This window comes from Cetorhinus maximus, chromosome 20 (assembly GCF_964194155.1).
Source record: "Cetorhinus maximus chromosome 20, sCetMax3.hap1.1, whole genome shotgun sequence".
Lineage (NCBI taxonomy): Eukaryota > Metazoa > Chordata > Chondrichthyes > Lamniformes > Cetorhinidae > Cetorhinus > Cetorhinus maximus.
Genome location: NC_135898.1, coordinates 58,875,931 through 58,903,708, shown reverse-complemented (window position 1 = coordinate 58,903,708; position 27,778 = coordinate 58,875,931). Strand labels below are relative to the sequence as shown.

The 27,778-nt window shown below is 40.2% G+C and overlaps 1 protein-coding gene across 5 annotated transcripts in view; it reads left to right on the top strand.

Annotated features, from left to right (window-relative positions):
- LOC144694413 (fibroblast growth factor receptor 2-like) overlaps window positions 1-27,778 on the top strand; it is a 96,311-nt gene that overhangs the window by 13,571 nt on the left and 54,962 nt on the right. For all 5 annotated transcript variants that reach the window (XM_078564778.1, XM_078564779.1, XM_078564777.1 and 2 more), the window contains exons 3-6: window positions 8,492-8,761; window positions 9,655-9,729; window positions 22,142-22,311; window positions 26,974-27,097. In XM_078564778.1, the coding sequence (XP_078420904.1) occupies window positions 8,492-8,761; window positions 9,655-9,729; window positions 22,142-22,311; window positions 26,974-27,097 (639 nt within the window). The remainder of the gene's footprint in view (window positions 1-8,491; window positions 8,762-9,654; window positions 9,730-22,141; window positions 22,312-26,973; window positions 27,098-27,778) is intronic.

The following is a 27,778-nucleotide window of genomic DNA, read 5'->3' as shown; positions in this document are numbered from 1 at the left end:
TGATAATTATGTTGTGCCTCAACGACACAGTGCTCTGTGTGCTGCAGCATCAAAGCACAATGCTGTGGAGTAGAAGAATATTGCCCTCTCCCCACTAGTCCTCACCACACCACCAACCCCTCCCCATCACCTCCATTCAATTGATTATCTCAATGCAACAGAATGTAGGTAAATCCAGGGTGGAGGAAAGAGGACTTCTTGCCTTGGCAGCTGGTTGCCAGTATAGACTATTATGGCTAAACCCCCACTGGTTCTGTCAGAAGGACTGACGATGAGGAATAAGTACATGGGGATGCATTTTCAAAGAGTAGTGAGCTTGCCAGTGTTATCTTCAAGGTGCAGAAGGGCTAATGTTCACTTGAACTGGGCTAATTATAGTTCTTACTTGTACCTATAATGACTTTAGTAGCTGATAGTATGTCACTGTGTTGTATTCTTGGGCACAGTTTTCTCTTTGACAGTGCACTGATCCTGCAATTTAAAAAAATGGGGATGATTTGCAGCAATGATCCCTTTGACATCCCACATTAAACGCTTGCATATCACATAGGACATGACAAGACAAGCTAGCCTGACAATGTGTCCTAGCCTCAGTACTAGTATATTATGCCGAGTTATAACAGCACAATGTTCAATTTCTTAAATGAGTCATACCTCAGACTCCTAGTAAGATTACAAAATAATTCTCTCAATGTACTCCATTAATAGAATGTAATATGTATGTTCTAAATTCCATGATAAGATTAAAATTGTTGAAACCTTCTGTAAGTGATTTATGTACCTGGTTGAAATGCTCCCTGATTTCTTGCTATGGCTTTGACTGAGTCATGGTTGCTAATCTTTCACTGACCTATTAGATTCATAGGTCATAATCTATTTTTTTAAGCCAAGTTTTGTGTGCTTGTTTCATACTTGAAGATTGTTGACTTCAGTTTGAACAGTTCAAAAAGCAACTTCACAAGTGTTGGTTTATTCTGTTCCCAGTAAGGCAGTAGGCTTTTCCATCATTTAGAACAACCTTCAATTGATAACTTTGTTTGACTGAAGCATAACTCTAAAGTATAGGTGTAAATAAAACAAAATGTTAATAAAGGAGTTATGTCGAGGAAAATAAGATGGTCTATTAAATATCCTTCTGTAGGGGATAAAATAAAATGTAAGCTTTTATTAATGCCTTTACTCCTAACTTTGAAGTATGTTAAGATTACCACATTGACCCTAGTGCAACCTATTTCCCTGAAAGGGCATCTTCATTTTTATCAGCCCATCATCCTACAGAATGTTACTTGGCCAGCCCATCTGAAAATCAGTCCTCAGTTTTAGACCATCAATTGGATAGTTTTAACATATGGAAGAGTCAGAAACTTCACAAAACTGTATTATTCCATTAAAGAAAAAAAACTATAAATGCTACTTGTACACAGTGGACCTGTGGTATAGTGTTTGGCACTTGCCTCCTGTCTCTGTGGTTGTAGGTTGTTTGAGTTAGGTTGGAGCGTTTGCTCCTTCCTGTCTGGAGTAAGTATGACCACTTGCGCCAGCTGCTTGATGGTAGAAGCACTGCCAAGGAGGAAATCCTTTAAGAGCCTGTCATCCTATTTTCGTTTAGTGACATGCAGGACATTTACAAGCAGAACCGTAACACTTTATAGTTCTTCCAAACTTTCAGTTAAGAGCAAAGATTATACTTACTGTCCTTTTGAAGTTCTTTTGAATAGATAAATTTATTCTCATAATTATATTTTAATTGATTTATGCCTGCTCCATCTTTCAATGTTTCGTGCTTCTCCTGAACAGCCTGGTAAAGATTGCAAACTCCCAAGGGAAAGTTGTAGTGCCTCTTATCAGTCCATGACATCTTGTTGTCCTGCTTTAGTATACCAGCACTACCTCTTTGACTATCATTTCTCAAGTTCCAGTTAAGTAATGCAGGAGCTCAAACAACAAAATAAATTTCCATAAAATGCTGTGACCAACTGCCACAACATAGATTGATTCATCTTTGTTGTAAAATATCAATTTTTTTTTAAGGTTATACTATATTATCCGGTACATAGACTGGGATGTTGGTAGCGTAAAGGGCAAAGAGGGACAAGAGTTCCTAGAGTATGTTCAGACGAATTTTCTACAGCATTATGTTTCCAGTCTAACGAGAAAGGAGGCATTGCTCGATCTGGTTCTTAGCAATGAGGTATTAGTAGGGGACAGTGATCATTTTATCATAAGGTTTAGGTTGGCTATGGAAAAGGACAAGGAGCAATCCAGAATAAGAATAATTAATTGGGAAAAAGCCAAATTCAGTGGGGGTAAGAATGGATCTGATCCAGATAAATTGGAATCAAAGATCAGCAGACAAAACTGTAACTGAACAATGGGCTGCCGCTAAAGAAGAGGAAGTTTGAAAACAGTCAAGGCATATTCCCACAAAGAGCTCCCTGGGTGATGAAAGAGATAGAGTTTAAGCTGAAGCAGAAAAACTGTACTATGACACATATGGTGGATAATACAGTTGGGAACCAGGCCAAATATAGAAGGATCAGGGAGAATTAAAAAAGCAAATAAGAGAAGCAAAGAGAGAGAATGCGAAGAGACTGGTAGCTAACATAAAAGAGAATTCAGAAGTCTCCTATAGGCATTATAAATATAAAAGGGTGGGAAGAGGAGGAGTGGGGCTGATTCGGGATCAAAAAGGCAATTTATGCATGTAGGCAGAAGGCATGGCTAAGGTACTAAATGAGTACTTTGTACCTGTCTTTACCAAATAAGCTGCTCAGCTCATGGTGAATGAGCAGATGTCTCAGATACTTGAAGGGTTTAAAGTTGATGAGGAGGAGGTATTGGAGGTTGTCTGTACTTAAAGTTGATAAGGCACCAGGACCAGATGAGATGCATCCAAGGATACTGAGGGAAGTGAGGGTGGAAATTGTGGAAGCACTGGCCATAATTTTCCAACCTTCCTTTAGACTCAGCCAGAGGACTGGAGAATTGCAAATATTACACCCTTGTTCAAAAACAGGTGTAAATTTAAGGTCAGCAAATACAGGCCAATCAGTTTAACCTCACTGATGGGGAAGCTTTTAGAAACGGTAATTCAGGAGAAAATTAATAATCTCTTGGGCAAATGTAGGTTAATTAAGGAAAGCCAGCACAGATTTGTTAAGGGCATATCACATTGAACTAACTTGCTGGAGTTTTTTGATGAGATAACAGAGAGGGTTGATGAGGCCAATGCTGCTGATGTGGTGTACATGAATTCCAAAAGGCATTAGATAAGGTGCCGCGCATCTGACTTGAGAGCAAAGTTACAGCTCATGGAATAAAAAGGGCTGTAGCAACATGGATGCAAAATTGGCTGAGTCACAGGATACAGAGTAGTAATGAACAGTTATTTTTCAGACTGTAGGAAGGCTTATATGGGAGTTCCCCAGGGATTGGTGTTAGGACCCCTGTTCTCCTTGACCTATACTGGCGTAATAGTCTGCAGGACATAATTTCAAAATTTGCAGAAGATATGAAACTTGGAAGTATTATGGAAGATGAGGAGGATAGTGTAGAACTTCAAAAAGACATGGACAGGGTGGTGAATTCACCAAGGTTCCTTAGCAGCACCTTACAGACCCATGACCGCTACCATCTAGAAGGACAAAGGCAGCAGATAGATGGGAACACCGCCACCTTGAGTTCCCCTCCCAGTCACTCACCATCCTGACTTGGAAATATATTGCGGTTTCTTCACTGCCGCTGGGTCAAAATCCTGGAACTTCTTCCCTAACAGCACTGTGGGTGTACCTACACCACATGGTCTGCAGGGATTCAAGAAAGCAGCTCACCACCACCTCCTCAAGGGCAACCAGGGATGGGCAATAAATGCTGGCCCAGCCAGCGAAGCCCACATCCCATGAATGAATAAAAGAAAAGAAATGGGTAGACAAGTGCAGATGAAATTTAATGTAGAGAAGTGTGAAGTGATTAATTTTGGTAGGAAGAACACAGAGAGCCAACATAAAATAAAGGGTACAATTCTAAAGGGGTGCAGGGGCAGAGGGATCAGAGGGTGTATATGTGCATAAATCATTGAATGTGGCAGGACAGTTTGAGAACCCAATTAATAAATCGTATGGCATCCTGGGATTTATCAATAGGGCATACAGTACAAAAGCAATAAATTTATGTTAAACCTGTATAAAACTTTGGTTTGGCCTCAATTGGAGTACTGTGTCCAGTTCTGGGTGTCACACTGTAGGAAGGATGTGAAGGCATCAGAGAAGGTGCAGAAAAGATTCACGACAATAGTTCCAAGGACGAGGAACTTCAGTTATGTTGAAAGATTGGAGAACTTGGGACAGTTCTCCTTGGAGAAGAGAAGGCTGAGAGGAGATTTGATAGAAGTATTCAAAATCATGAAGGGTCTGGACAGAGTATATAGGGAGAAACTGTTCCCATTAGTGGAAGGATCGAGAACCAGAGGGCACAGATTTAAAGTAATTGGCAAAAGAAGCAATGGTGACATGAGGAACAACTTTTTTACACAGTGAGTGGTTAGGATCTGGGATATACTGCCTTAGAGTGTGGTGGAGGCAGGGTCAATTGAGGCTTTCAAAAGGGATTTGGATCATTATCTGAAAAGGAGCAATTTGCAGGGCTATGGGGAAAAGGCAGAGTGGAGTGGCATTAAGTGAATTGCTTCTTCAGAGGGCCAGCATAAACACGATTGGCCAAATGGCCTCCTTCTGTGCTATAACCATTCTATGATATTTTCCACCTTGCACCTATTGCCACTTTGTTTGCTGGTCACAAAGTGGCAACAAAAATCTACTGTACTCTGCTTTAGAATGAATTTTAAACTCTTGGGTTTCAAGTTATCAGTAATCTCAATCTCTGAAATCTCAATCCCTGTTGAGTAGAAAGAAAGCCATAGGTTCTCGTGTAGAATTAAGGATGTAGCAAATAATGGAGTTCAACCACAGAACATTAAAGTTAAAAGACAACAATGCTAAAGGAAGAATGCATAAGCAGTCCAATCACTAATGACACTGAGTCAAGTTACCCAGGACTATCATTTATGAAGATATGAACATGTGACGGGTCAAACAAACAATAGGTAAATGCTTTTGTAATGTATACAGTTTCAGAAAGAAATGAAGAAAATGTTTGTAGTTCTCTCCAGCTCTAAAATAATATAGTAAGGAATGTAGTTATCACTAGCCAAATAATGAAGCATTTCAAAGTGGGTTTCTAATAAACAAGAAGTTATAAGAAATCTTAAGTTAGAAACTGAAATACCGGTTCAGGTGGAATTTAACAATTGAAGTGTGTTTCTTGAATATTTTTTTTCCCTAAGCATATATATTAAACAGCAGTTTGCATTTATATAGCACCTTTAGCATAGAAAAAGCTCCAAGCTATTTTAAAGAAGTTTTAAGGAAAAATGACCATGGAACCAAAGAAGGTTGACCTAAAACTTGATCAAATAGAGAGATTTTAAAGGTGGAACAGGTGGTGGACTGGCAGAGGTAATTAGGAAGATGATTTCAAGGGGCAAAATAATGCTCGAGTCCATAAGCCATACATGGGGCTCCTACCAGGTTTGGGGCTAGTAGGGAGGTAGTTCATTTAAGTATAGTATATTGTAATATGATTTAATTTATTATAATGCAGTATGTATGGGCCTATATATTCATTTGCCTTACCACTATTATTTATTCGTGGCCTGAAGGTCAAAATATATTTGGTGCCCAGGACCCTGAGATTCGTTAATCTGGCTCTGAGGATTTCAGACAATTTGGTGTATGGATGACCTTGAATCATTTAAGGAAGCAGATCAGGCTGGGATATAATAAGAAAAACAGAAAAATAACTCAATTTAATGATTTCTTCAATAAATATTCAAGTGATGTGTTATTGTTTGAAAGTATTGCTTAGATAAGAAATAATTTGAGTGTGAAATAATTGAGTTCTTTTTCCTGTGAGATCCAGCCCAGTTAATGCTTCACTGCCTATGCTGTACTCCATTCTACAGGCAATGTTGGGGTTTATGATGCCAAGATTTAATTATTTTTCATGTGTAAAAGGCAGGCAGCATATGCAGGGTGCTTGTGTGGAGAATAATTATCTTTTCACTATGTAGAGCACCATAAACAATTTTGAAATGAATGTGTCTACAAATTTTCCATACATTTTAAGCAGTTCTTCCCTTTCTGACCTCACTGGAGTGTGTTGCATGTAGTTCATGTTCTTGTATTACGAAATGTGTTTTGATTTCCGCTGATGTAAAATATTACTGCAAGGATTCTGAGCACACATTTGTGCTTAATATAGAAGTTTTGCTGTATTTTGTATTTCTGACACTACTTTTACTCCTGAGTAGAATAAGCAGAGTGAGGTTGAGTGAATCCCAGGGAAGGTGTAAATGTGTAATTGATTGCCTTTCTTGGTATGTATGGGGTGGTGGGGGGAGAAATTTCTCAATTAAAGTTTCTTTATGTGTAAAATGCCTGCACAGCTTACGAATTTGCAACAAAGAATTGACAGAAGAGAGATGGAGCTTGATGCTTAGGGAGTCTGCAAATGAATAATTATTATTTGTATGTCTCTGAAGAACCTTGCCTTGTGAAATGTTGTTCCTTCCAGGCTTTTTCAACCAGATCACAATCAAAAGTAATTTTGCAGTCACTTTGTCATCTGGGAATGTAAATGCCAGTCATATCAAATTGCCTCACACAGTCTTGGTGGAGTGTAGTGCAAGAAATACTTGGTGATTCATTACAGCAATGCCTTGTTGAAACAAGGAAGCCCAGGAGTAATTTTCTTAACGTAATTACAGCTTAATTAAAGAGACATGTCTAAGGCAGGTTTCTCTTAACAGATGTCATTCTGTTGGAAAATGATTTGTAGCTTTTGTGCAATTTTATAATTTAATAAGATATAAAGACTGAATTAAAGAACAAACCACAAGATCAGTATAATATATTTATCTGTGCTGCATAGCCTGGAAAGAATATGAAAGTATATTAATTTGATTTTTTTTCTTGTCTATTTCCATAATATGGATTCCCCATGCACCTCCTAAGTCAGAGCTCTGCAGTTACCTGGTCCCAAGTATCTGCCCATGCTAGTCTTCATTACTAGCCAGATGTTGGCTCACAACAACTGTCTAACTGATTTTCCCTCCTGCACATCACCTCACCTCTCTAATGGGAGATGTGTCCTATATTCAGCCTCTTCTCTCCACTCCCTTTTGATGCATTATGACTCAGTTAAGGAACTTAAGAGGAAGACCTGTGCCTTCCACCATGTGACTGAAACCCACCCACAGCCGGTGATCATATTCCACATCCCTGGGTCATTTGTACAATTGGGGCATGCCTATGGCGCCTGAAAGGATGCACCCAGTAGTGGCTTCCGTAAATTGAGCTGACTCACCCTTCCAAGGTGAGTGAGCTTAAATAGTCCCCTTTTGATGTCCTGGAACTGCTCTGACGAAGGACGGTAATTGATCCCTTCCCTACAAGCTCTCAAAAGGAACTTGGACCACGATTCCACTGGGATGTGTTCCATTAAAACCTTTCAAGAGCATAAATGAAAGCATTTCTGGGGAAGCCCAGGAACCTTTCTTTTCTTCCCCTCCGCCACTTTGACGTGAATGGGATTTTGGGTCCAAAACATATTCTGTCCCTTCCCCCAGGCATAACCTTTAATTATGTTCCTGTCAACTCAGGAATTTCAGGGCAATTGGTTTTATTAGAATTTCATAGAAACTCAATATTTGAGTGTTACATCCTTGGAGGTATTTTGATACATTGCGTAGAACTACTGGTTTTACAAAATAATGCAGTTAGTGCCACTGCCCTGAGATTATCTTCATGTTCTGTAGGCTTTTGCAATCTCATGCTGAGTTGATATATCATTTAAAAAAAAACTTTTTATAGCAGCAAGAAATGGAAAATGCTCAGACATATGAAAACCTCTGTTGCATATTAAGGCAAAGCTGGTAAATATATTTCAGTGTGCTGCCTTATAATTATGTGTAACCATGTTTTCAATTTGGGAGCGTGCAACAAACAGTGCTTTGCTGGGAACTTAATTGATTTTGGTTTAAATTTTGTGATTTGGGGTTTTTAATTTCTAAATAGATGTACCATCTATCTGCTGCATGCTGTTCCACGTGTATGTAAGCAAAGTCAATGGGTGTTGTTTTATTTTTTGGTGATGGTGTAAAATGGGTGATATAGGATTGACCACATGTCATACGCTTTTCCCAATTTTCCCATCCATTGACTTCCAGTATTGCACATTTTACTCTATTGCAAAGAGTTAAAATTGCCCCCTGTGACTCTAGTGGCAGATGTGATTTCATTTCCAATGTTAAGCTTTTGCTTACCACTGCTTATTTTTAAGGCAAAATGGGGCATCAAATGAAGTCAGATTTTCTGACCTATATTGCTACTTTCCTTTTCCTTCCCATCTCTTCCTTCCTTTTCTTGCTTTGCAGAGCTTCCATCAAACTACCAAATCTCTCAACCTGAAGTGCACACAGCGCATCCAGGAGATTTGCTTCAGTTGCAATGTCCATTGAAAGAGGATGTACAGAGCATCAGTTGGACTAAAGATGGGGAACAGTTGGGGTACAGCAATAAGACTTACATAATCAGAGAGTACTTGCAGATTAGTGATGCCACGCACGAGGATTCGGGCCTCTATGCTTGCACTGCAATTAGACCAATAGGCAGTGATACAGTGTACTTCGTTGTAAACATTACAGGTGAGTAACATTTGAACTGGATCTAGAAATTCAATAAGGCTTAATATTTATGCTGACACCGTTACACCTCCAAACAACATTTAATTAAGGCTTGGGGGGGGCGGAAATAATTAACTTGGCATTATGGACAAATACAAACTGAAACCCAAATTGACAGACTGTTTGACAGGAGTAGCCGTCAGGAATACGATAATTTTCCAAAAGGTTGATGCAGATTGTTCTTGGACTTGAGGGCTGTTCTATTTCAATACCTGTACACTTTCTGTAATTGTATATGCTAAATTAATAACAAAAACAAGACTTGCCACATATCAAATGATCCCATGTGGATGCTTGTCTCGTTTGAGTTTTTAGAGAGAATTTTGTTTTGAAGCCTTGATCTTTTAGTTCACATGTAGAAGAGCTGCTCCAATCTGAGTAATTACCTTATGTCTTTTCAGTGTAGTGATTTTTGATATTAGTACACTTCCTGAGTAAAATTTTAAGGCAGCACTGTAGCCATGATTATCCCAGAAAGCACGTTCCATATTTTGGCTGAGTCATCAAAGGGTGGAGTTGAACTGTGGGCAAATTTATATCAAACATCTCACATGCTCCTTTCAGTAGGTAGTGCTGGAGCTGCTTGGGTCTTGGCATGGTGTTTGGTCTGGGAGGGAACAATTTAAACCACCAAAGCCAAGTAAGATTATTATGCATAATATTGTGTGCTGGTGCCTAATGGAAATATTGTGTTATTTTAATTATTTTACATGATTATTGTTAAAAATAATTTGAAAATAGCGTTAATGTTCTTTGGCTATCTAGAGAGGAAATGTTTTAGAAATATTTAGAAAATATCCATTTTTCAAATTTTCATGATCTTGGGGAGACTATAGGTTATGGTTTTCTTCCAGATGCCATTTCTTCAGGAGACGATGAAGAGGACAGTGATGGGTCAGAAGAGACAGCCAATGATAGTAACAAGATAAGTAAGTACAGGATGCGGAGACTGTCTGATTGATGTAATGAGGTCAACAAGAACTTCAGGTCCTTTAAGAAAATCTAATTTTGTAAATGTAAAATTGTTAAGAGTTTGTAAACTAAAGATGAGAAAATAAAAGAAATGATGACCTCGAGAATTAATTTATTTGTTTTCTTTAATCTGCATGCATTTTCTTTGCACAGTTATTATTGCATCTGGTCTGGGTATGTTTAATTTCAAGTATGGTAATGATTTATTCTCTGAGGAGTCATTTTTTTTATAAAGCTGATTGTAGGAATTGTCCTCTGGAGATTGCTTTGCAAATCTTATTTATGAAGATAATTTCAAAATGAATTAATCTGGAATGCACTTGTTCTGCCCAGTAATTGTGTACTCTGTGGAGTCCCTTTACCTTGTCCAATTTGTCAGCCAAACATATGACATCTCTGACATGACACGCCATCTCTGACATTAAATGGGCTTACTGAGCCATTTAATGTAGACAGAGATATGCAAAATACCTTGAAAAAAATGAGAGCAGGCAGAGCACTGTAAGCTTTGCTCACATGGTAGCATTCTCATTTCTGAGTTAGTTATAGATTTCAGCCTTAGACCAGACTATGAACATATAATTTGAGATGACGTTGCAATGCCGTAGTGAAAAAACATTTTTTTATGAGAAGTGTTGACTTTGGATGAGATGTTAAACTAAGGTCTTATCTGTCCATCCAAGTGATTAAAGTAGATGTTAAAGATCCATCACACTATTGTTAGAAGAGCAGGGAATTCTTCCAGTGATCTGGAGAAACATTCATCTTCAACCAACATCATTGCTAACCAATAGCATTTAAAAGCAGATTATTCACCTGCTGGTTGGTTGTTGTTGACCAAACGTGGCTGCAGTTTTTTCCCACATAGAAACAATCACTGCAGTTCAAAAAACATTCCTTTTGCAAGATGCTTTGTTGTAATAAATAAGAACTTTTATATAGAATAAAGACTTGCATAGTCTATTAAAATACAATAAAATGCTTTATACCCTGGGGAATTACAACATGTAAGTTCAGTTTCCTTATGCTGCTGCACTCCGTTCCATATCCATATTGCTGTGGGTAAGTGTTAAACACGGGCCGGATAGCTCAAATGGGGAACAGAGTAACAAAGATCAACCCCAGGTCTTCTTGGGACCTCCTTGTGATTAACTCAGCATTAGTGGAAGTCTGGGAAGAGGTTGCCTACCTATAACCTTGGCCACAATGGATACATGATTTATAAGGACTGGGGAGAAATTCTAGGGATTTGTAGTATCAAGGTTGCTGAGCAGATGCAAGAGATTAGAACATTGACTGAATGTAATGCCCCCCTCTTCATATTTTAATGTTTTATATTAGTTTATGATGCAGTAGTCTTGACGGTACTGTGGAAACGAGTATCTTTTGTGTTTTAAAGTCCAGTTCATTATGGCTAACTGAAATATTTTTACCTTTTATTGAACCACTTAACATGATAGAACAAACCTGTTGGAAAGAAAGGGAAATGTCTTGCATTTTTTGGATGTGATATAGGTAGTTGAGAATATAAATATGTGAAAGTTGTTAGTCATAGTTTAATAAACTGATTTGTTAAGGTAAAGAAAAGCTATTATAGAATCTTATTTTGGCTATTGTATGATCAACAACAAAACTTTTTTTTAAGTGTATCCTGAATAATGTGTGTAATATAGATCTGGTGTGCATGAATGGTGCCATTGTTTAAGTAAAGAGTAATTTAAATCTGTCTCTGGGTTCCCATATTGAAGTGTTATAACAAGCAATGACAGGAAACAGTAACCAAGCTCGGCACACACGTAATGCATAATGATATGGTCTAACTTGGCAGTTAACTGTTTTTTGTAGAAGAGAAGGGAAGTGTTTGAACAATAATTCTACGCATATATCTAAAGATTGAATTTTTAAAAAATCTATTTGAACATAAAATTGCAACAGTGTTAAACTCAATAGTATTGTTTACGGTTCATTGCTATTGAGTACATTCGTAGCTGTTCTGTTTTACAACGTGTAATTTTAATTTTACCATTGGAACTATTTTTAATTAACTTAAAAATTGCATACAGTGTCAGTACTGGCAAGAAATGTCAGTCACACAACTGCCTAGGAACTGGTGATCAATTGATGTTATGTCTAAGAAGAGGTGAGAGTGAGTCTTAATTGACCTGCAGCATAGTGAAAAATTGCAGCTCATAACCACAACCCACAACAGCTGTAATAATGCATTTTCTTTTGACTACTGCATAAAAAGTGTACATTAATGGTACAGTATATTAAATTACTTTATCTGAATCATTCTCCCTATCTTATTCAAATTTTTGACTTCCGTATTTCTCCAAGTCCTATTTTGTGAAAACTGTTCAAAGTCTTATGTCCTTAATTTTTACAGTTGGTTAACTTACATTCACATTATACACTTAATATAGTCATTTGGAGCTGTCCCCAATGAAATCTGATTCACAGGCTGTCAAAATTATATACATATTGTAAGTTATGGGGGAAATGTACCCAAAATCATCTTAATGCTAACTGATATTCCCAAGGAGAAGAATTCAACTAATTGCATCTTAATATATTGAAATATTGAGAACACATCAAATGGTAACTTGCATAGTCATTTGGTGTGATTATACTATTGATACTGAGTGACAGGGAGCTTAAAACATGGTGGTGATAACTGTAAAAGGAGATTGTATAAATATTGATGTTATTTAGTATTGGTATCAACCAGAAATTCTTGTTTGTTTTACTTTTACTGCATTGAAATGAGAACTATTGGGCAGATAGTGTAACATGGTACTGTACAGCCATATTTATTACATTAAGCATGGGCTTTCAGCACTTAAAGGGAGCATTGTCTCTAATTTAAAGTAGCTCATGAGACAAGAGCCCAGTGTGTGCCCTGACTCATGTTTTAATAAACATGCTCTATAAAGAAAGAATTGACTATGCTTTAAGGAATAAGGAAATCTTTAAAGTTTTAAGAAGCTAATGTTTTCCATTACAGATTTTGTATTTAATGATATTTTGGAGGTGAAAGCTGGTGCTAAACACTGCAGAGCTCATTGAAAATGAAGATTAGGCCAATGGGCGCCTAAAAATCAGCGTCAGTTGAAGACTAAAGGGCTTTAACTGTCCCGTTAATTAATGGCGGGTGCACGTCGGACTATCTCGCGCGCCTGCCCAGCGAAATATCGCTATGGTGTGCGGTGATGTCGGGACACTCGCCCGACGTCACCGCGCATCATTTTACGCGCAAACGTGTGGGGCCCACCCCCCACACGTCAAACTGAAAATTCTGCCCATTGTTGTGCCATTTTCGCTCAAACCAGTCAGTTTAAACTCTTACAACTAACATAGGATAGTGGATCAGTTAGTGTGCACACACTGACAAACTTCATCCCTGTCCCCCTGGCTCATTATGCACTCAACATTCCAGACCCAATGGACACGAACATTGGTGGGGTGCTAAATAGTGAGGAGGATAGCTTTACATTACTGGAGGATGTAGACGGGCTGGTCAGATGGGCTGATGAGTGCCAAATGGAATTTAATGTGAGGATAAGTGTGAGGTGATGCACTTGGGCAGGACAATCAAGGCATGGGAATACACGATGAACGGTAGGACCCTGGGAAGTAATGAGGATTAGAGGGACCTTGGTGTGCATGTCAATTGGTCCCTTAAGGTAGTGGGACAGGTACATAAGGTGTTTAAGGAGGCATATGGCATACTTGCCTTTATTAGCCGAGGCATAGAATATAGGATCAGGGAGGTAATGTTCGAACTGAAGAAGACGCTGCTTAGGCCACAGCTACAGTACTGTGTGCAGTTTTGAAATGTGCATTAGGGATGTGATTGCAGTGGAGAGAGTGCAGAGGACGTTTACCAGGATGTTGCCTGGTCTGGAGAGTTTCAGTTATGAGAGTTTGCATAGACTGGGGTTATTTCCCCTGGAGCAGAGGAGATTGAAGGGGGAGACATGATTGAGGTGTATAAACTTATGAGGGGCATAGATAGGGTAGACAAAAAGGAACTTTTCCCCTTGGCGGAGGGATCAATAACCAGGGGGCATAGATTTAAGGTAAGGGGCAGGAGGTTTACAGGGGATGTGATGAGCAACTTTTGCCCACAGAGGGTGGTGGGAATCTGGAACTCACTGCCTGAAAGGGTGATAGACGCAGAAACCCTCCTAACATGTAGTAAGTATTTGGATGTGCACTTGCGATGCCATGGAATACAAGGCGATGGGCCTAGTGCTGGAAAATGGGATTAGAATAATTAGGTACGTGTTTGACCCGCGCATCCTCGATGAGCCAAAGGGCCTTTTTCTGTGCTGCACACCTCTGACCGAGCAATGTTGCAACAATAACAAATTTTACAACCATCAGTGCTATGGATGTTGGGAGGATATTGCGAATCTCACTGTTGGCCTCAAGTACCTGGCCGTGCCACCCCAGCCTCACCGACACCAGTTGGTCTGGGTGCATGCGGCCTCTCCAGCTCAAGAGCTTCCTGCTTGAATCTGCTTAAGATGAGGAGGTGTGCCTGGCCGCCTCCAGTCCTCGCACGCTCCGAGGCATTATGAGCATTCTTCTCCTGAGAAAGAGAGAACACCACTCATTACAGCAAATTGCACATGGATTCTGCATGTGCACGCCGCACCCCAACCACAGTGGGCCATATCAGGCCTCCAGTGCTTCCTCTCCCCACTACTGCTGACCACTCACACAAAGATAGTACACCTGTTCCCAACTCTGTCCCCTTGGACACATGCTGTGTACATCACTTTAGGAACCACACGGTATGTGTTCCCACAGCAAGGATGTGCGACTATGTGCAGCGTAGAGGCAGCAGATGGTTCTTTGCCACGACACCTTTAGGCTCCCCTTCCACCATCTCATCACCCTGAATAGGACATGTGCTGGAGTTCTGAGTAAGTGCCTAGCTGCATCCCCTGCAGGTTGCCCCCAAACTAGTCAAATGCGACTAAGAGAAACACATGGTGTGGGGGAGAACTCATCTCCTCATGAACCACTCAGGCTGATCTAAGCATGGGCACTACCTGCTTTCCCACCCAGTGAAGGAAAAATGCCCTACATGATTCAATGCAGTCATGACAGTAAGACTTGGCGGGTTGGGGTGGCGGGGGGGCGCGCCTCAGAGGGTAAGGCTACCTGCTGGGTTAAATGCCCAAAGCCAACATGGTACTCACCCTGCCAGAGTGCAACAAATCATTGAAGTGCTTGCGGCACTGGATCCAGATGCACCACACCACATCAGGGGATCTCACCACCTCTGCCACCCCCTCCCAGGCACCTTGCGTCATATGTGGGGGCCTCCTCCTCCCATCCTGGGGAACCAACACCTCCCGCCATGCTGCCACCTCCTCGAGGAGGGCAGCAAGGCAGTCATCAGAAAAACGAGGAGCGCATTGGCCTACCCTGCAGCCTGCCTTGCTCCTGTGGCAGACCCTGCAGCCTGGCCTGCTCACCCGACCCCCTGTGGTGTGCCCTCGAACTGGCCATTGTCAACAGCCTACAAAGTGCTGCCAGGCCTTCTTTTAAACAGGCTGCCGGGTCATCGTTGGACCCGCCGGTCTGTGCGCGCCAGCCGCCGTCCACACACTCCCGCTATCCATGGGAGTCGGCAAATACACTGGGTGGGCCTTTATTGGCCCGCCCGCATAAAATGGCGGTGCGGACCTGCTCTACCCCCCCACCTCCCAACAATGGAAAATTCTGCCCAATGTCACTTTTCTATTAAAAAAAATTATTGATGATATACATAGTGCAAAAGAGCAGGCTGGTGGCATAGTGAGTTAATACACTGACTTATTTTGTAAATATTTTGTTTCATATGAGTGATTCCCAGCACTATCAGTTTGTTTAAGAGGAGAAATTCAAGAGTCAACTGGTATTGCCCACGCATATTCCACCAACACCAGAAAGGCAGACGAGTGGTAACCATACTATTCTTCAAAGGCCCTACTTTCCGAATACTCATGGAAACAAACTTTTGTGAAAGTTAAGCTATAGCTTTCATGCATTGGGAACTGAATTACTCCAAACCAGTTTATCTCTTCTGTTTGAGCTAGATCCAAAATTGGATGTGCAAAGTAAAAATGCAGTTCCAGTCTCTGGAATACAAGTTTGTATGATTTAATTTAAACATTTAGGTATGAGTAGACCTTTATATTCCAATGGAGTACGTGTACTTTAGGTATTGTGCCCAGTAAGATATAATTTGAAACAAATTCATGGCATTCCTTTTCCTAAAAATGTATGTTCAAATTTCAGTTGAAGGAATGCAGTGAGGTTCCACTATTCTACACTGCATTGAATAAGCACCCTTCTGTAGTTAACCCTTGAGTCAAATAGGTAGTCACTGCTTGAAGGAGAGTTCAGATACAGGCCTGTTGTCAAATGCAGCATTTTGGGAGATAAAATCCGATCAAATTAAGATGTTGAAAAATAATATGAAGCATTAAAAGAATCCTACTTTCGAACAGTAATTTGTACCATCCATTGATGTAGTTAGTGCTGATAGCTTTATGATCCCCAGCTGAAGTTACCACTGGACAAGCCTGATCCTGGGGTGGAACCCAGCTTGATAGATCCTAACTTTTATTTGTTTGTTTAGGTATGTGGAGAGGGGCTACTAAACAGAGTCACCGGAGTCAGCTAATGAACTTTTAACAAAAGCATAAAACATTTTATTCAACAAGAAAAGATGAACAATACTCCTTCATCCATAACTATACCTTTACAGATATATACAGATTTGTATGGATAACACAAGTTACAAAAGCTATCTTATACTTTCCCAGGTTCTTGTCCTTCCTTTAACTAGAAGGTCTTCTTGGGACTTTCTCCTGTTCCACACCCGTGGATTTGGAGACTTTCTTCTTTAACTTGGGACTTGCTATCTGTCCCTTTTGCTCTGGTCTCTCTCTGGCAGCTACTTTCAACCAACTTTAGCTTGGGACTAGCTATCTGCCCCTTCTAGGTTGCTTCTGCTTAGCAGCTGTCTTCAAAACCACTGAACTCAAAACCGCTGTTTCTAGTTTCTTCTGCGTGTCTGTGGGAGGGACCTGCCTCTCTGGACCCCTGTTGCTAGGCAACAGCCCAGTTTTTCTACTCTTGCGTTTGCTTAACTTCTCTTACAGTTGTAAACTCTCCTTAGAAATGCAGGTGCCATTTAAAGTGAAACTAAAACTCAACTTGACCTTTTCTTAACACACACATACAGAAATACAAATCACATTTAAACATTAAAGCTAAAACTCATTCCTGACACCCACAAATACCAATATAACTAACTTAAACTATCTCTATTTCCTAACAGTAGTCACAAGTGCAGCTAAAAGACAATTTACAATCAACAGCTGATGTCTGCACAGAATGGAAAATGATGCCTAAGTGGTTTTAAAGGAAGTAATTTGGAAGAGATGTTCCAGTGGCATGTTTAATCTTGAAAGTTAGCTTGCAGAGATTTTCAAGTTTACTTGAGTATATGTCAAGGTGGCTACAGAACTGCTTGTCATCATTCACCTAGGGGTCTATGGCCAATAGTCTGTTGGGGAAAATAATTATCACTTGATGTTCCAGTGTAATTATGCTCTGTCCTGATGATTTAATTCTTAGTGATATAACAGTTCATATTTAGGAAAAACCATCTGGTTTGATGTTCAGGTTCCATATTGGTGGGCTATCACTTTGGAGCATTAAATGGTAGTTGTAATATGGTGTGTAAAGAGCTTTAATTTATTGTAAGAAAATTGAAGCCTTGGTGGATTCTTAATGGTTTAATCTATATTTTGTGTTTACTCACCAGTTAACACCCATTTCTTATATAGGAGAGTTCTATTGACAGCCTTCAATTATATATATGCCTTAGGTCATTTGGTAGTACAGAACTTGAGTATTGCTGAAGAAAGATATATTTTTGTCAAAGCTTTTCATCTTGCACTGAGCAGGACAATTCGCAGGAATACCAAATGTAAAGGAAACAACAATTTACACTATATAGTTTTTCCTAAATAGTTCTGATATGTGGATGATGGGGTAGGTGGTGTCATTGTGGCATTGTCACTGGACTACCCATACTGACTGACCAAAGCCAACTAGCCTGTGCTTGCAAAACTCAAAATACAGTGCCCAACATTAAATGTGATTCCACGATTGGACAACGTTTGCTAAATAACCCTCAGTGTGCTAAGAATTATGCTGACAACCAATTTAAGATTGTCAGCCTGGCTCGCAGTGTGGCACATTTGCATGTACTGGAAGCGACAGATATTAATACACAGGGCCCTGAGCTTTGCAGACAGGAAGAACATGTACAGACATTGCCTCCGTTTCAGCTAAACAAAATAAGTGACAGCCATTCGCTGGTTCATTTCTCTCTCAGGGCAATGTCTTGACCAATCAGAGTCAAGCTGCCTGGTTTAAATTTCAAACAATGCTTGGCAGTTAACTGTCAGTCACCATCAACTGGTAAATTCCCCATGGCAGCGCCTCTACCAATCAGCCTCCACTTGCCAACCAATGAGCAATATCTTCTCATACAGTATAAATTGTTTTTCCCATTACATTTGATATTCTTGTGAATTGTCCTGTTAAGTGCAAGATGAAAAGCATCAACAAAAATATGTCTTAGTTTAGTCTTGAAAGAAATTTACTGTTTTCTGCAAAGCTGCTTTAAAACGTTAAGATAGGCTATTTAATCTCAGCTTATGGTCTTAATTCTATAATGTAAATGATAAAGTTTCTTTTAATACCCATAGCTCTGATTTTTAGGTGAAGGGGACAACATGGTATTGGTCTGCTTATGAATAATAGTTAAAGCTAGAGAAGGATAGATTGGAGGAAAGATCCCCTGCCTCCCTCTCACCCACCTGGCCATTACCACAAAAATGGAAGGGAAATCCGAAAGCTTCATAACTTGTGCAGTTCTGGTCATTGCATGAATGGTGTTGGCGGTTATATGAGAATGTGTTTCTGGCCTGCCATCTATACTTGTGCAGGAGGCAAAGATGGGGGAAAGACCAAAAGCAAAAGGACAAAGAGATCAAATGTTGGATGAAGGAATGGGAATTAACTTGACACTTTCATCTCTTTTCTTAAATTAATATGTATTCTTTATTTCATAATTTGGTTTCAGCAGTGTTATTTAGAGAAGCCTTCAGTAATTAACAAATAGATATGGTAAAATATTACAATGGGAAAGCCTTAATAAAGGAAAAAACTAAGAAGGAATGTAGTTTACATGAATTACTGACCAGTTAACAGTTTAAAAAATAGATGCACTTAATAGTTTTTGCCGTGCAAAGCTATGATGAACAAAGTATTTGAACCATAAATTTGTGTCTGTGAAGAAGGTAGACACAAAATAATATTGAATATATACATACAGTGCTTGGAGTCAGCACAGTTTTTGAAAGTAGTGTACTGCCACTTCGCCCCAGTGCTTGGTTTTAGCCTGTGTGACTCCATGGGGAGAATTTTCTCCCCATTGGGAGTGGGCGTGGGCGGGTGCGGAGCCGATCGCCTCCCACAATCGGCTGCGTGCCACCGTTTTACGGGTCTTATTTGGCCCGCCCAGCGTGACGTACACCCGGAAGCGTTCAGCGCTACCTGTGCGGCCGGGGGGGGGGGGAGGAGGGAGAGTCGGGGCCTGTGCTCTTTCACGCATGCGCGCAAAAGAGCGCAGAAATCTCCCTGAGGCACGGAGCTGCCTCAGGGAGATTAATTTCATAATGAAAAATTGACAAAAATTATTCAGATCTGTCCCCTCATGTGACGCTGTTACATGAGCTTTGATATGTTTATGAATCTTGATATAAATTTTTATTTCATTAATAAATCCTTCATGAAACCTCATCCCACCCATGAATGAGGTTTCATGAAAAATGCGAAGGCCGCCTGGGCTCTTCGTCTGCTCGCCAAACTTAAATTTGGACAAGCAGCCCTGACAATTACTTCAATTAGTTCATTAACGGCCTTAACAGGCATTTGACAGTTCGGTGGACGCGCAGCCAACTCTGGTGCGCGCCCGCCAAACTGAAGATCGGAATGACGCGCGGTGATGTTGGGACACGCCCGACGTCACAGCACATCACTTTACGCGTCGGTGTGTGCGGGCGGGCCCCACGCGTCGCACAGAAGATTCTGCCCCATGAGTCATTTACAAGTTATTGTCGAGGATGGCATGAGGGCATAAATTCTGTTGAGCTGTGCTGGAGTTGGGAAGTCAAAATGGTCATACACAATTCAATATAAAATTAAACATTACAATCTACGTAAGTAAAAGCAAGTTTCTGAAGTGCAGTCATTCGAGTCATTTCCAACAGTCAGAGGTTCCACACCTGGCCTCCTAACATATTACAGGATCACAAATTCTGATAGTTGCTATTTTCTCCAATAGCTACTATTGGAACTGAATGGCCTATAATCACACCTTTTAAATTGTTTGTCAGCTTTTCTGTACTTCAAACAATTACAAGAATATTAAAGAGAGGCTTGTGTTTGAGTGTCTTCAAAATGATTAACTTGCGTCTTGCGTTACTGCTGTTCTTTGAGACTTTTTGCTGAGTTCCCTGAGAGCAAAACAAAAGCCATGGAAGACATAAATCAGAGTCAAAATTTTGGGCCATTTATGATGGTGGTTTAATCTGGATTCATTGCCAATGCTGAAAATGCTGTAGAATGGAAACCATCGTTATTGTAAGGGAGTGTAGGAAGAGGCCCAAAAAGGAAATGGAATAAGGTCAAGTTTAAGCCAATTATTTTTTTTAAATTCCACGTTAGTTTGATTTATTTCAGGAAGTTCAGGTTGCAGTTAGAAATGGGATTTCACATAAATTAAAACAAATGTACAAACAAACTACATTTTTGATTTATAAAGATAAGGACATATTTGGGTTCTCTTCTGAATTTTCTGTCTTGGTTTTGCAAATCATGAACGAGCGTGAGGAAATAGTTTTTGTCCGGGTTTAGAGATGGAGAGTTTCACTGAAGTTCTTGAAGAAACATGAATTGGGAGGCTGTGCAACATATGTATTGCAACAAAAAGGGATTCCTAAAGCCCAGAAATGTATAGGGAGTTCAAAATGTAAAATGAGTAAAAGTAAAAAGTGACTTGCATTACTTTTACAAAAGATGTCTAGCTGTTTAAGGCCTATAGCGTTAGGAGTTCATTCATTTGTGTTTTTGGAGGTATTGAGTTTGCAGCCAGTTTCCAGGTCTGTATTTTGAATGCATTCCTCATTACTCAGGAGCATGTGCAGTCTTGGCACATCTGTAGAATCTCGTTTCAAACTGCTTGAAATGTGCACATCAATGGAAAATAGCTTTCTTCCAAAAGAACATTAATGCAATTTTGTACCTTGAGGTTTGCTTTTAGCAAAGTCTAAAGTTTTTTTTTTACATCCTTTATTCCCACAGATGTAGAGAGAAAAATACACTTGAAACAAGTAACATGCCACTGCTTCCTTTCTGGCAAGGAAAAGTACTTTCCTGGCTTTGCTTAAGCCTAATTAGTAAATTACTTTTTCATTAATTCTTTGGCCTTCATTGCAAAAATACTAGTTATAGAAGTACTGTGACGTTTTTACTTGATGAACTTTAAGAAACTCAGCTAGCTTAGTTTTGTAGGCTGATTTGACAAACTTGTAATGTCAAATTGTATTAAAGTCACCTCCTGCTGATTCTGATCATCCTTGGAGGTTGTGTTGGGAGGGGTGTGATATTTTCAACTTCTAACTGCCTCTGTCGTGATGGAAAGGAAGGCAACCAACAAGACAACCTGACAGACCTTGAAAGCCTGTTTTCTCATTTGATTCAATTTTCAAGCAGATTATTAAATGGGGGCTTGTCAGTACACCTGCCCAAAACAGGCAATTTGATTGATGCCCAATGTATAAATTCCAAAACATGCAAAGTATGCCCTAGTCTGTTTCTAGGCATTAAGCGGCCTAACCTGCGATCCTTTTTCGTGATCAAGACTTTTGCAGAGATAAGATTATTCATGCTGCTGCTGGCCTCACACACAACTTCTGCCCGCACTCTCTCCAAGTTCTACCTGTTGCCCAGGCCTGTGCAGCGGACAGTTGAGCTATAGTGGAACTCTGATTTTGGTCCCTGCTAGCTACTAATAAAAATTAAATGAAGTCTGATTCCTGAACCTAGCTTCCTGATTCATACCTGTAGCTTGTAACCCCTGCCAATATCATTTGTTTTGTACCTCCTTTACTATCTCTCCTTTCATCCCAGCTGACCAGCCATCTGCCAGGCTTGAATGGTGTGCCATTAGCTACAAAAAGCTGTGGTTTTAAATTGTATTTAATATACATTGGTGCTTGTTTGAAACAGGTCCCCCATACTGGACACAACCTAATAAGATGGAAAAGCAGTTGCATGCAGTGCCAGCAGCCAACACTGTAAAGTTCCGCTGTCCAGCAGCAGGCAACCCAAAGCCAACTATGCGATGGTTAAAAAATGGTCGTGAGTTCAAACCAGAGTATCGAATGGGTTCATATAAGGTAAGGGCTTATTTCTCCAGTTCATAATAACACAACCTGTGTAAATATACAGCAAATTAAAAAATGAGTAACCAGCCTTCCATTTCCCTGAAGGATCTCTGTAACCTAGCTTCTAATTCAGTTCAGTGGGCAAAACAAAATCTTGAAAATTACTCCAGCAACGCAATACATATTGTCACAAACCATCTGGGAATATAGTATGTTGGTAGAGGTTTGTGGTGTATGTGACTTGGCTGGATTCAGTGCAATGATTGTTGCACTTGGCAGAAGCAGTGGGACAGTGCTGATTTGCGCTTGCACTCGTAGCTCTTTGCTATTTAATTAAAATAGACAATTGTGCTGGTTTTTTGGCCTGTGTACAGTAGCAACTTGCAGATATAAAGTGTCCTTTAATGTAGATAAAATATCCAAAGTTGCTTTACTAGGTGTAACAGAAATGGGTGCTTAGTCAAAGAAGAAGGAATTAGGACGGGTGACCAAAACTTTGGTCAAAATGCTGGATTTCAAGGAGGACTTTTAAAGGAGAATAGGAAGGGGAAGAGATGGGGAGTTCTGGAGGGGATGTTTCAGAGTGTGTGGGACCTAGGCGGCTGAAGGCATGGCTGCCAGTGATGCGATGAAACAAAAGAAAGTGCAAGAGTGCCCTGTAGAAGTAGGTGGGGATAGGCCACAGAGGGATTAGAAGAAAAGGATGAAAATGTTAATATTGGGGGGTAAGAGTTCGGGTGTAGGAGCAGAAGCAAATGTAGGACAACAAGCACAAGAGTGATGAGATACGGACAGCTGTATTTTGGATGAGCTGAAGTGTCTTTCGGATGAGGATGGAAGCACATTGGAGTAATTGAAAATCTTTGTTATAGCTGGTCGCTCATTTGTTACCTGACAAATTGGCTGCAGCAAATGAAAACCAGAGTGTTCCAACTGTTACCACAAAATAAGGCCTGTGTCAGCCCATCAGTGGCAGTTAAATGAAGCTGACAAGAGTGGACAGTTATAAGCTGCTTTTCTGACTTTGTGTCCATTTCGGGGAGAAGTTGAACATCATCCCAAATGAATTTCATTTTTGTTTTTGACCCTGTCCAGTATCAAGATACTGAAACCAAATGCAAGGCTCCCATAGCCACACTGGGCTGAAATACAGTCACAGACCTGATATGGAGCTGAGCTTACTGGGCATCTAAATAATGCTTTCTCTGCACGATAGCTGAGGCCACTTTCAGCGGGGGCAGAAAGCTGACAGTAGTGGATCAGCTCCCTCTATGTACTTTGCCCGATTTCACATTGGCTTGGATGGAAAGGAAAGGAAAGAAAGGGGCAGCCAATCTGCTGCAGTCTTGATTTTGGCCCTGCCAAAGTTGAAAATTCTCTCATGTTTCTAAGTATAGCAATCCTCAATTGTTAGAGTCATAAGCTCTATAGAGTATTTCTGTTAGTTGTGGCGCAGTGTACAAAATGAAGAGTCACTGTTTAATTGAGTTATATAAAGTGGGTTTTACTGTAGTTATGATCGCACCAACACCTCTTAGTGAAGTATCCAGATTATACTGTTTGAATGATGTGGACATGTTAGCATTAGGATTCATGATCTATACCATATTTGTATGTGCGCCAGAACTGTTTGGATTAAGACGGATTCCTGGAAACAGTACTGCACTTGAGATTTTCACGTGTTACCAATGTAAACAATACAAAATAAGAAACTTTATTTACAAAAACAGACGGAGGTTATTTGCATTTCAATACATTTAAATTTAAAACTGTGGAATACAGAGCACAGCATCTGCCGAGTGTTCTGTGTGCAAGATGGAGCCAGTCACTCAACAGCAAGTGTCAAGTCAGTCATAAATCAAAAAAGGAGGGCACTAGGTGTCTAAAACTACTATACATGAGACAATCACAGAAGATGTTTAGTCTGGCCTGTACAAGTTAAAGTTGGTCTGTTTTGTTAGAGGGAACAGTGGTGTGAAGTATTTCTCGTACAAACTGTGTGTGAAGGGCGTTTGGTTCTTGAAGTCCCTATGGATTTGAATCTAAATTGGAATTTGGTATCTAAAACTCTCACGTAGCAAATCGTTCAAGATGAAAAGGAACCTTTCATTTCTGGGGACATCGCAGTGTAGTTGTGGCAGTTTGGTCCTTATCTTTCAACACTTTGAAAATTGTTTTCACATAATGAGAAGCTGACAGAGTGGACCTCACACTATGAATGGGACATTGTGTGGAAAACACAAGTTCAGCCTCTCTCCTCCTACTGGTGCGTTTACCATAAAATTTATCAACAAAATATGAAATGGCAGAGAGAAAAAGTTGTTTTTGTTGCCATGTGGTCTTATACTTAATCTGATATAGGATTCAGAACAATTGTTTGATTTTAATTTCTTCCACTGAGGCTGACATAACATCTGAAATTAGCAAAACTGCATACTTAAGGTGCTGTATCATATCAACTGTTTAGTTTATTTATGCCCCATTTTCCCTCCCTGCTCCCCCTCCCACCTCCCATGCACTTCCTCATGATGCTCACCTCGGGCTGAATTTTAGTTCCAGCATACCAATCCTGACGCCAGGCTAAATTCTAGTTTGGGAACTTGGAAGTGGCCATGTTGGGACCCCGGAAGCAGTCATGTCAGGAACTTGGGGGAGATTTTCGGAGAGGTGACCAAATAAGAGGCCCATCCAATTAAAGGCAGCGGACTCCACAACCAGGAAGACTAATGGGAGTGCACAAGGCTCTGGCAATCCCACCAGGTGAGGTGGGTGCTACCACTGTAGGTGGGAGACCATGAGGGCACCTCAAGATGGAGACGCCTCTGAAGTCTTGTGAATTGTACAAATTATACTGTGGCCACAGCTGACAGGCCATCATTGTCCCTCCACAGGGTGCTTTCCGACCATGACTGTAGCCTTTCACTGGGCTGCTCTGCAGGATGCGCACCTATTTCCCCCTCTTCCCCACCACACCCCCATGTCTCCCACTGCCAAGAGGCCGCCACAGTTCTATCTGCTGGCTGCTGCCATCTCAGATCCAGAGTGTGGTCAATTGGCACTTTGTTGGTCTAATTGGCTAGTTGCTGCTAGCCCAGAAGCCGCACCTCTGAATATAGGCCGGGGTGGGAACCTGCCAGCAGACTGGTACACCAGCCGGTAGCGAGAAATTGCTGACACACCCACTACCACCTCGGGCTGAAAATTCAGGCCCTTGTCTGAATTTGCTGTAAGAGTAGCTTATTGGACAGATTTCACTGTGGAATGCTTTACAGTTTGGGCTCTTCCTAAACACTCTGCTCTTTAATTGTGAAGAGGCATTTTAACCCACCCTGCCCAGTAGAAACGGGTGGGCATGCAGTTAAAATAATTGTGTCCACCCTGTTCTTACTTAATTTCTACCCATTGCTATCTTAATTGGATATGTTTTTTAGGGGGCTGACGTTCCTCTCTGGCTCAGTTGTGAGATTCATTTAATATATGCTGAACAGGATGTGTAATCTGGGTTTTAAGTGCCGATTAGTATCTTGATTGTGTGAAATACAATTTGTATCTGGAACAAAGCCCCCATATCCTTACTAATTTCCAGATCGGTCAGTATGTGCTGGTCACAATGACAATTTAACCCCCATCTTTCATTTTGAAAATTGGTCAGAAAAATTGGCTTCTGTTTTAACTGCATTCATTTGAAAACTTTGTGAAATAAAGCATAGAGACCTGCTTATTTTGTCACATTTTCATCATTTTAAGTGTATGAACATACATAATGTGCTGCTTTAGCATGGATTATGCTACCTACAAGCATGAAGCTCTGCCCTACAATGAAACATTCTACCCATGCATCGATACACTACTCTGTCACTGTGCTTTCTACACACACACACATGACATGCTTTGCTACTATAAGGTATTCTGCTCTCAATCATCTCAATTCCAGCTCCTGAATCTGTGCACTTGAAAGTGTTTGAAGTATGCCATAATAATTAGCATGCCTAACACCACCATCATCACCCCCCCCCCAGCACCCCCTCACCGATCCCCTCTTCAAATTAGCACACTCTATATTGAGCATTGTGAAACTTTGCTTACCATGGTGAGAATTTTAATTGTGTACATTTGTATTTGAGTCACACATATAAGGTATATTCCCAGTTTTGAGAGGAGAGGTGCAGATTTGATACTGTTCCTATGCCCACTCTAAAGATGAAATTAAAATTCTCCTGATTCTCTCCTAGGCTATGTATGTGCTTCAATTAATTTAAAGCAAAAGGAGGGGAGTGAGATGAGTGTGATAATTTCCAACCAACCAGAATTGTTAAACTATTATTGAGGTTATATGCAACAAAATCCTATAATAAGGACTAACAAGCAACTGAAGCACAGTAGCATCACCACACGATGGGTACTCTGGTCTATTGCATCATCTTCTGTCAGAGCCCATTGGGCTGAAAATACTTGCCCTTAGAAAAATACATAGAAAAGTGACATCTATGCATCTGATACTTCCAGCAACATATTCCTTGAGGCCAAGCTGAGGTATAAGTTGAGGCAAAAATACTCCTCAGATAATGTAAATTTAGTTGCAGGTGAAACCTGAATAAAACGCAGACATTTTGTTGGGTTAAAATTCTGTGTAATTATGGCTCTCTGAAATAAAACTCATTCTGTTTCTGGCAGATTCGACCTCAGCACTGGAGCCTTATTATGGAAAGTGCTGTTCCATCCGATAAAGGGAACTATACATGTGTGATAGAAAATCTCTATGGGTCCATAAATCATACATATCACCTAGATGTCGTGGGTAAGTTCGCATTTAAGCATCAAACATGAAAATGATTATGTTGAATATATCTGTGGCGGCTTTGATGCTTTGTTAATATAGTATATGAACAAATAATTCGACACAGGGTTCAAAGTTAGAATGTGACAGCAGAATGCTCTTGCGCACTACTGTTTATGATTACACAAGAGCTTAATAAAATATAAAACATTTTGATTGTAACATATACAGTCTGCACAATGCCTGATTTTTCTTTTCCTTTGTTGTCGTTGGTAGAAAATTTGAGAATTTATTTTATGTGCAAGTTTTCTTTATAAGAAACCCAAACGATCTGCCTGACCAGTAAATGCCATTGGATCCGCATTACAGCTCTTTTTCTCTAAAACAAGAAGAAATCACCAGAACTAAACATTTTTAGTCATTCAATTAGTTGCTGTGTTTTATCATGTATATAGTCCATTTAGAAAGGAGAAAGGAATGCATCATTCAACATAAAAGGTGGTGAAGTGCATAGGCGGTTACCTATTGCTGGAAAATTACACAGTTTTAAAAAAAATGATTATTACAAGCAGAGATTTATCGTGGCTTTGCACAAAGCATCCAAACAATAACCTTTTTCTTTTTCCCCGAAGCATAATTTATGGGTCCAACAATTGCTGTTATGAGATACCTTTGTAAGATATGTAAACAGTTGTCGCTCTG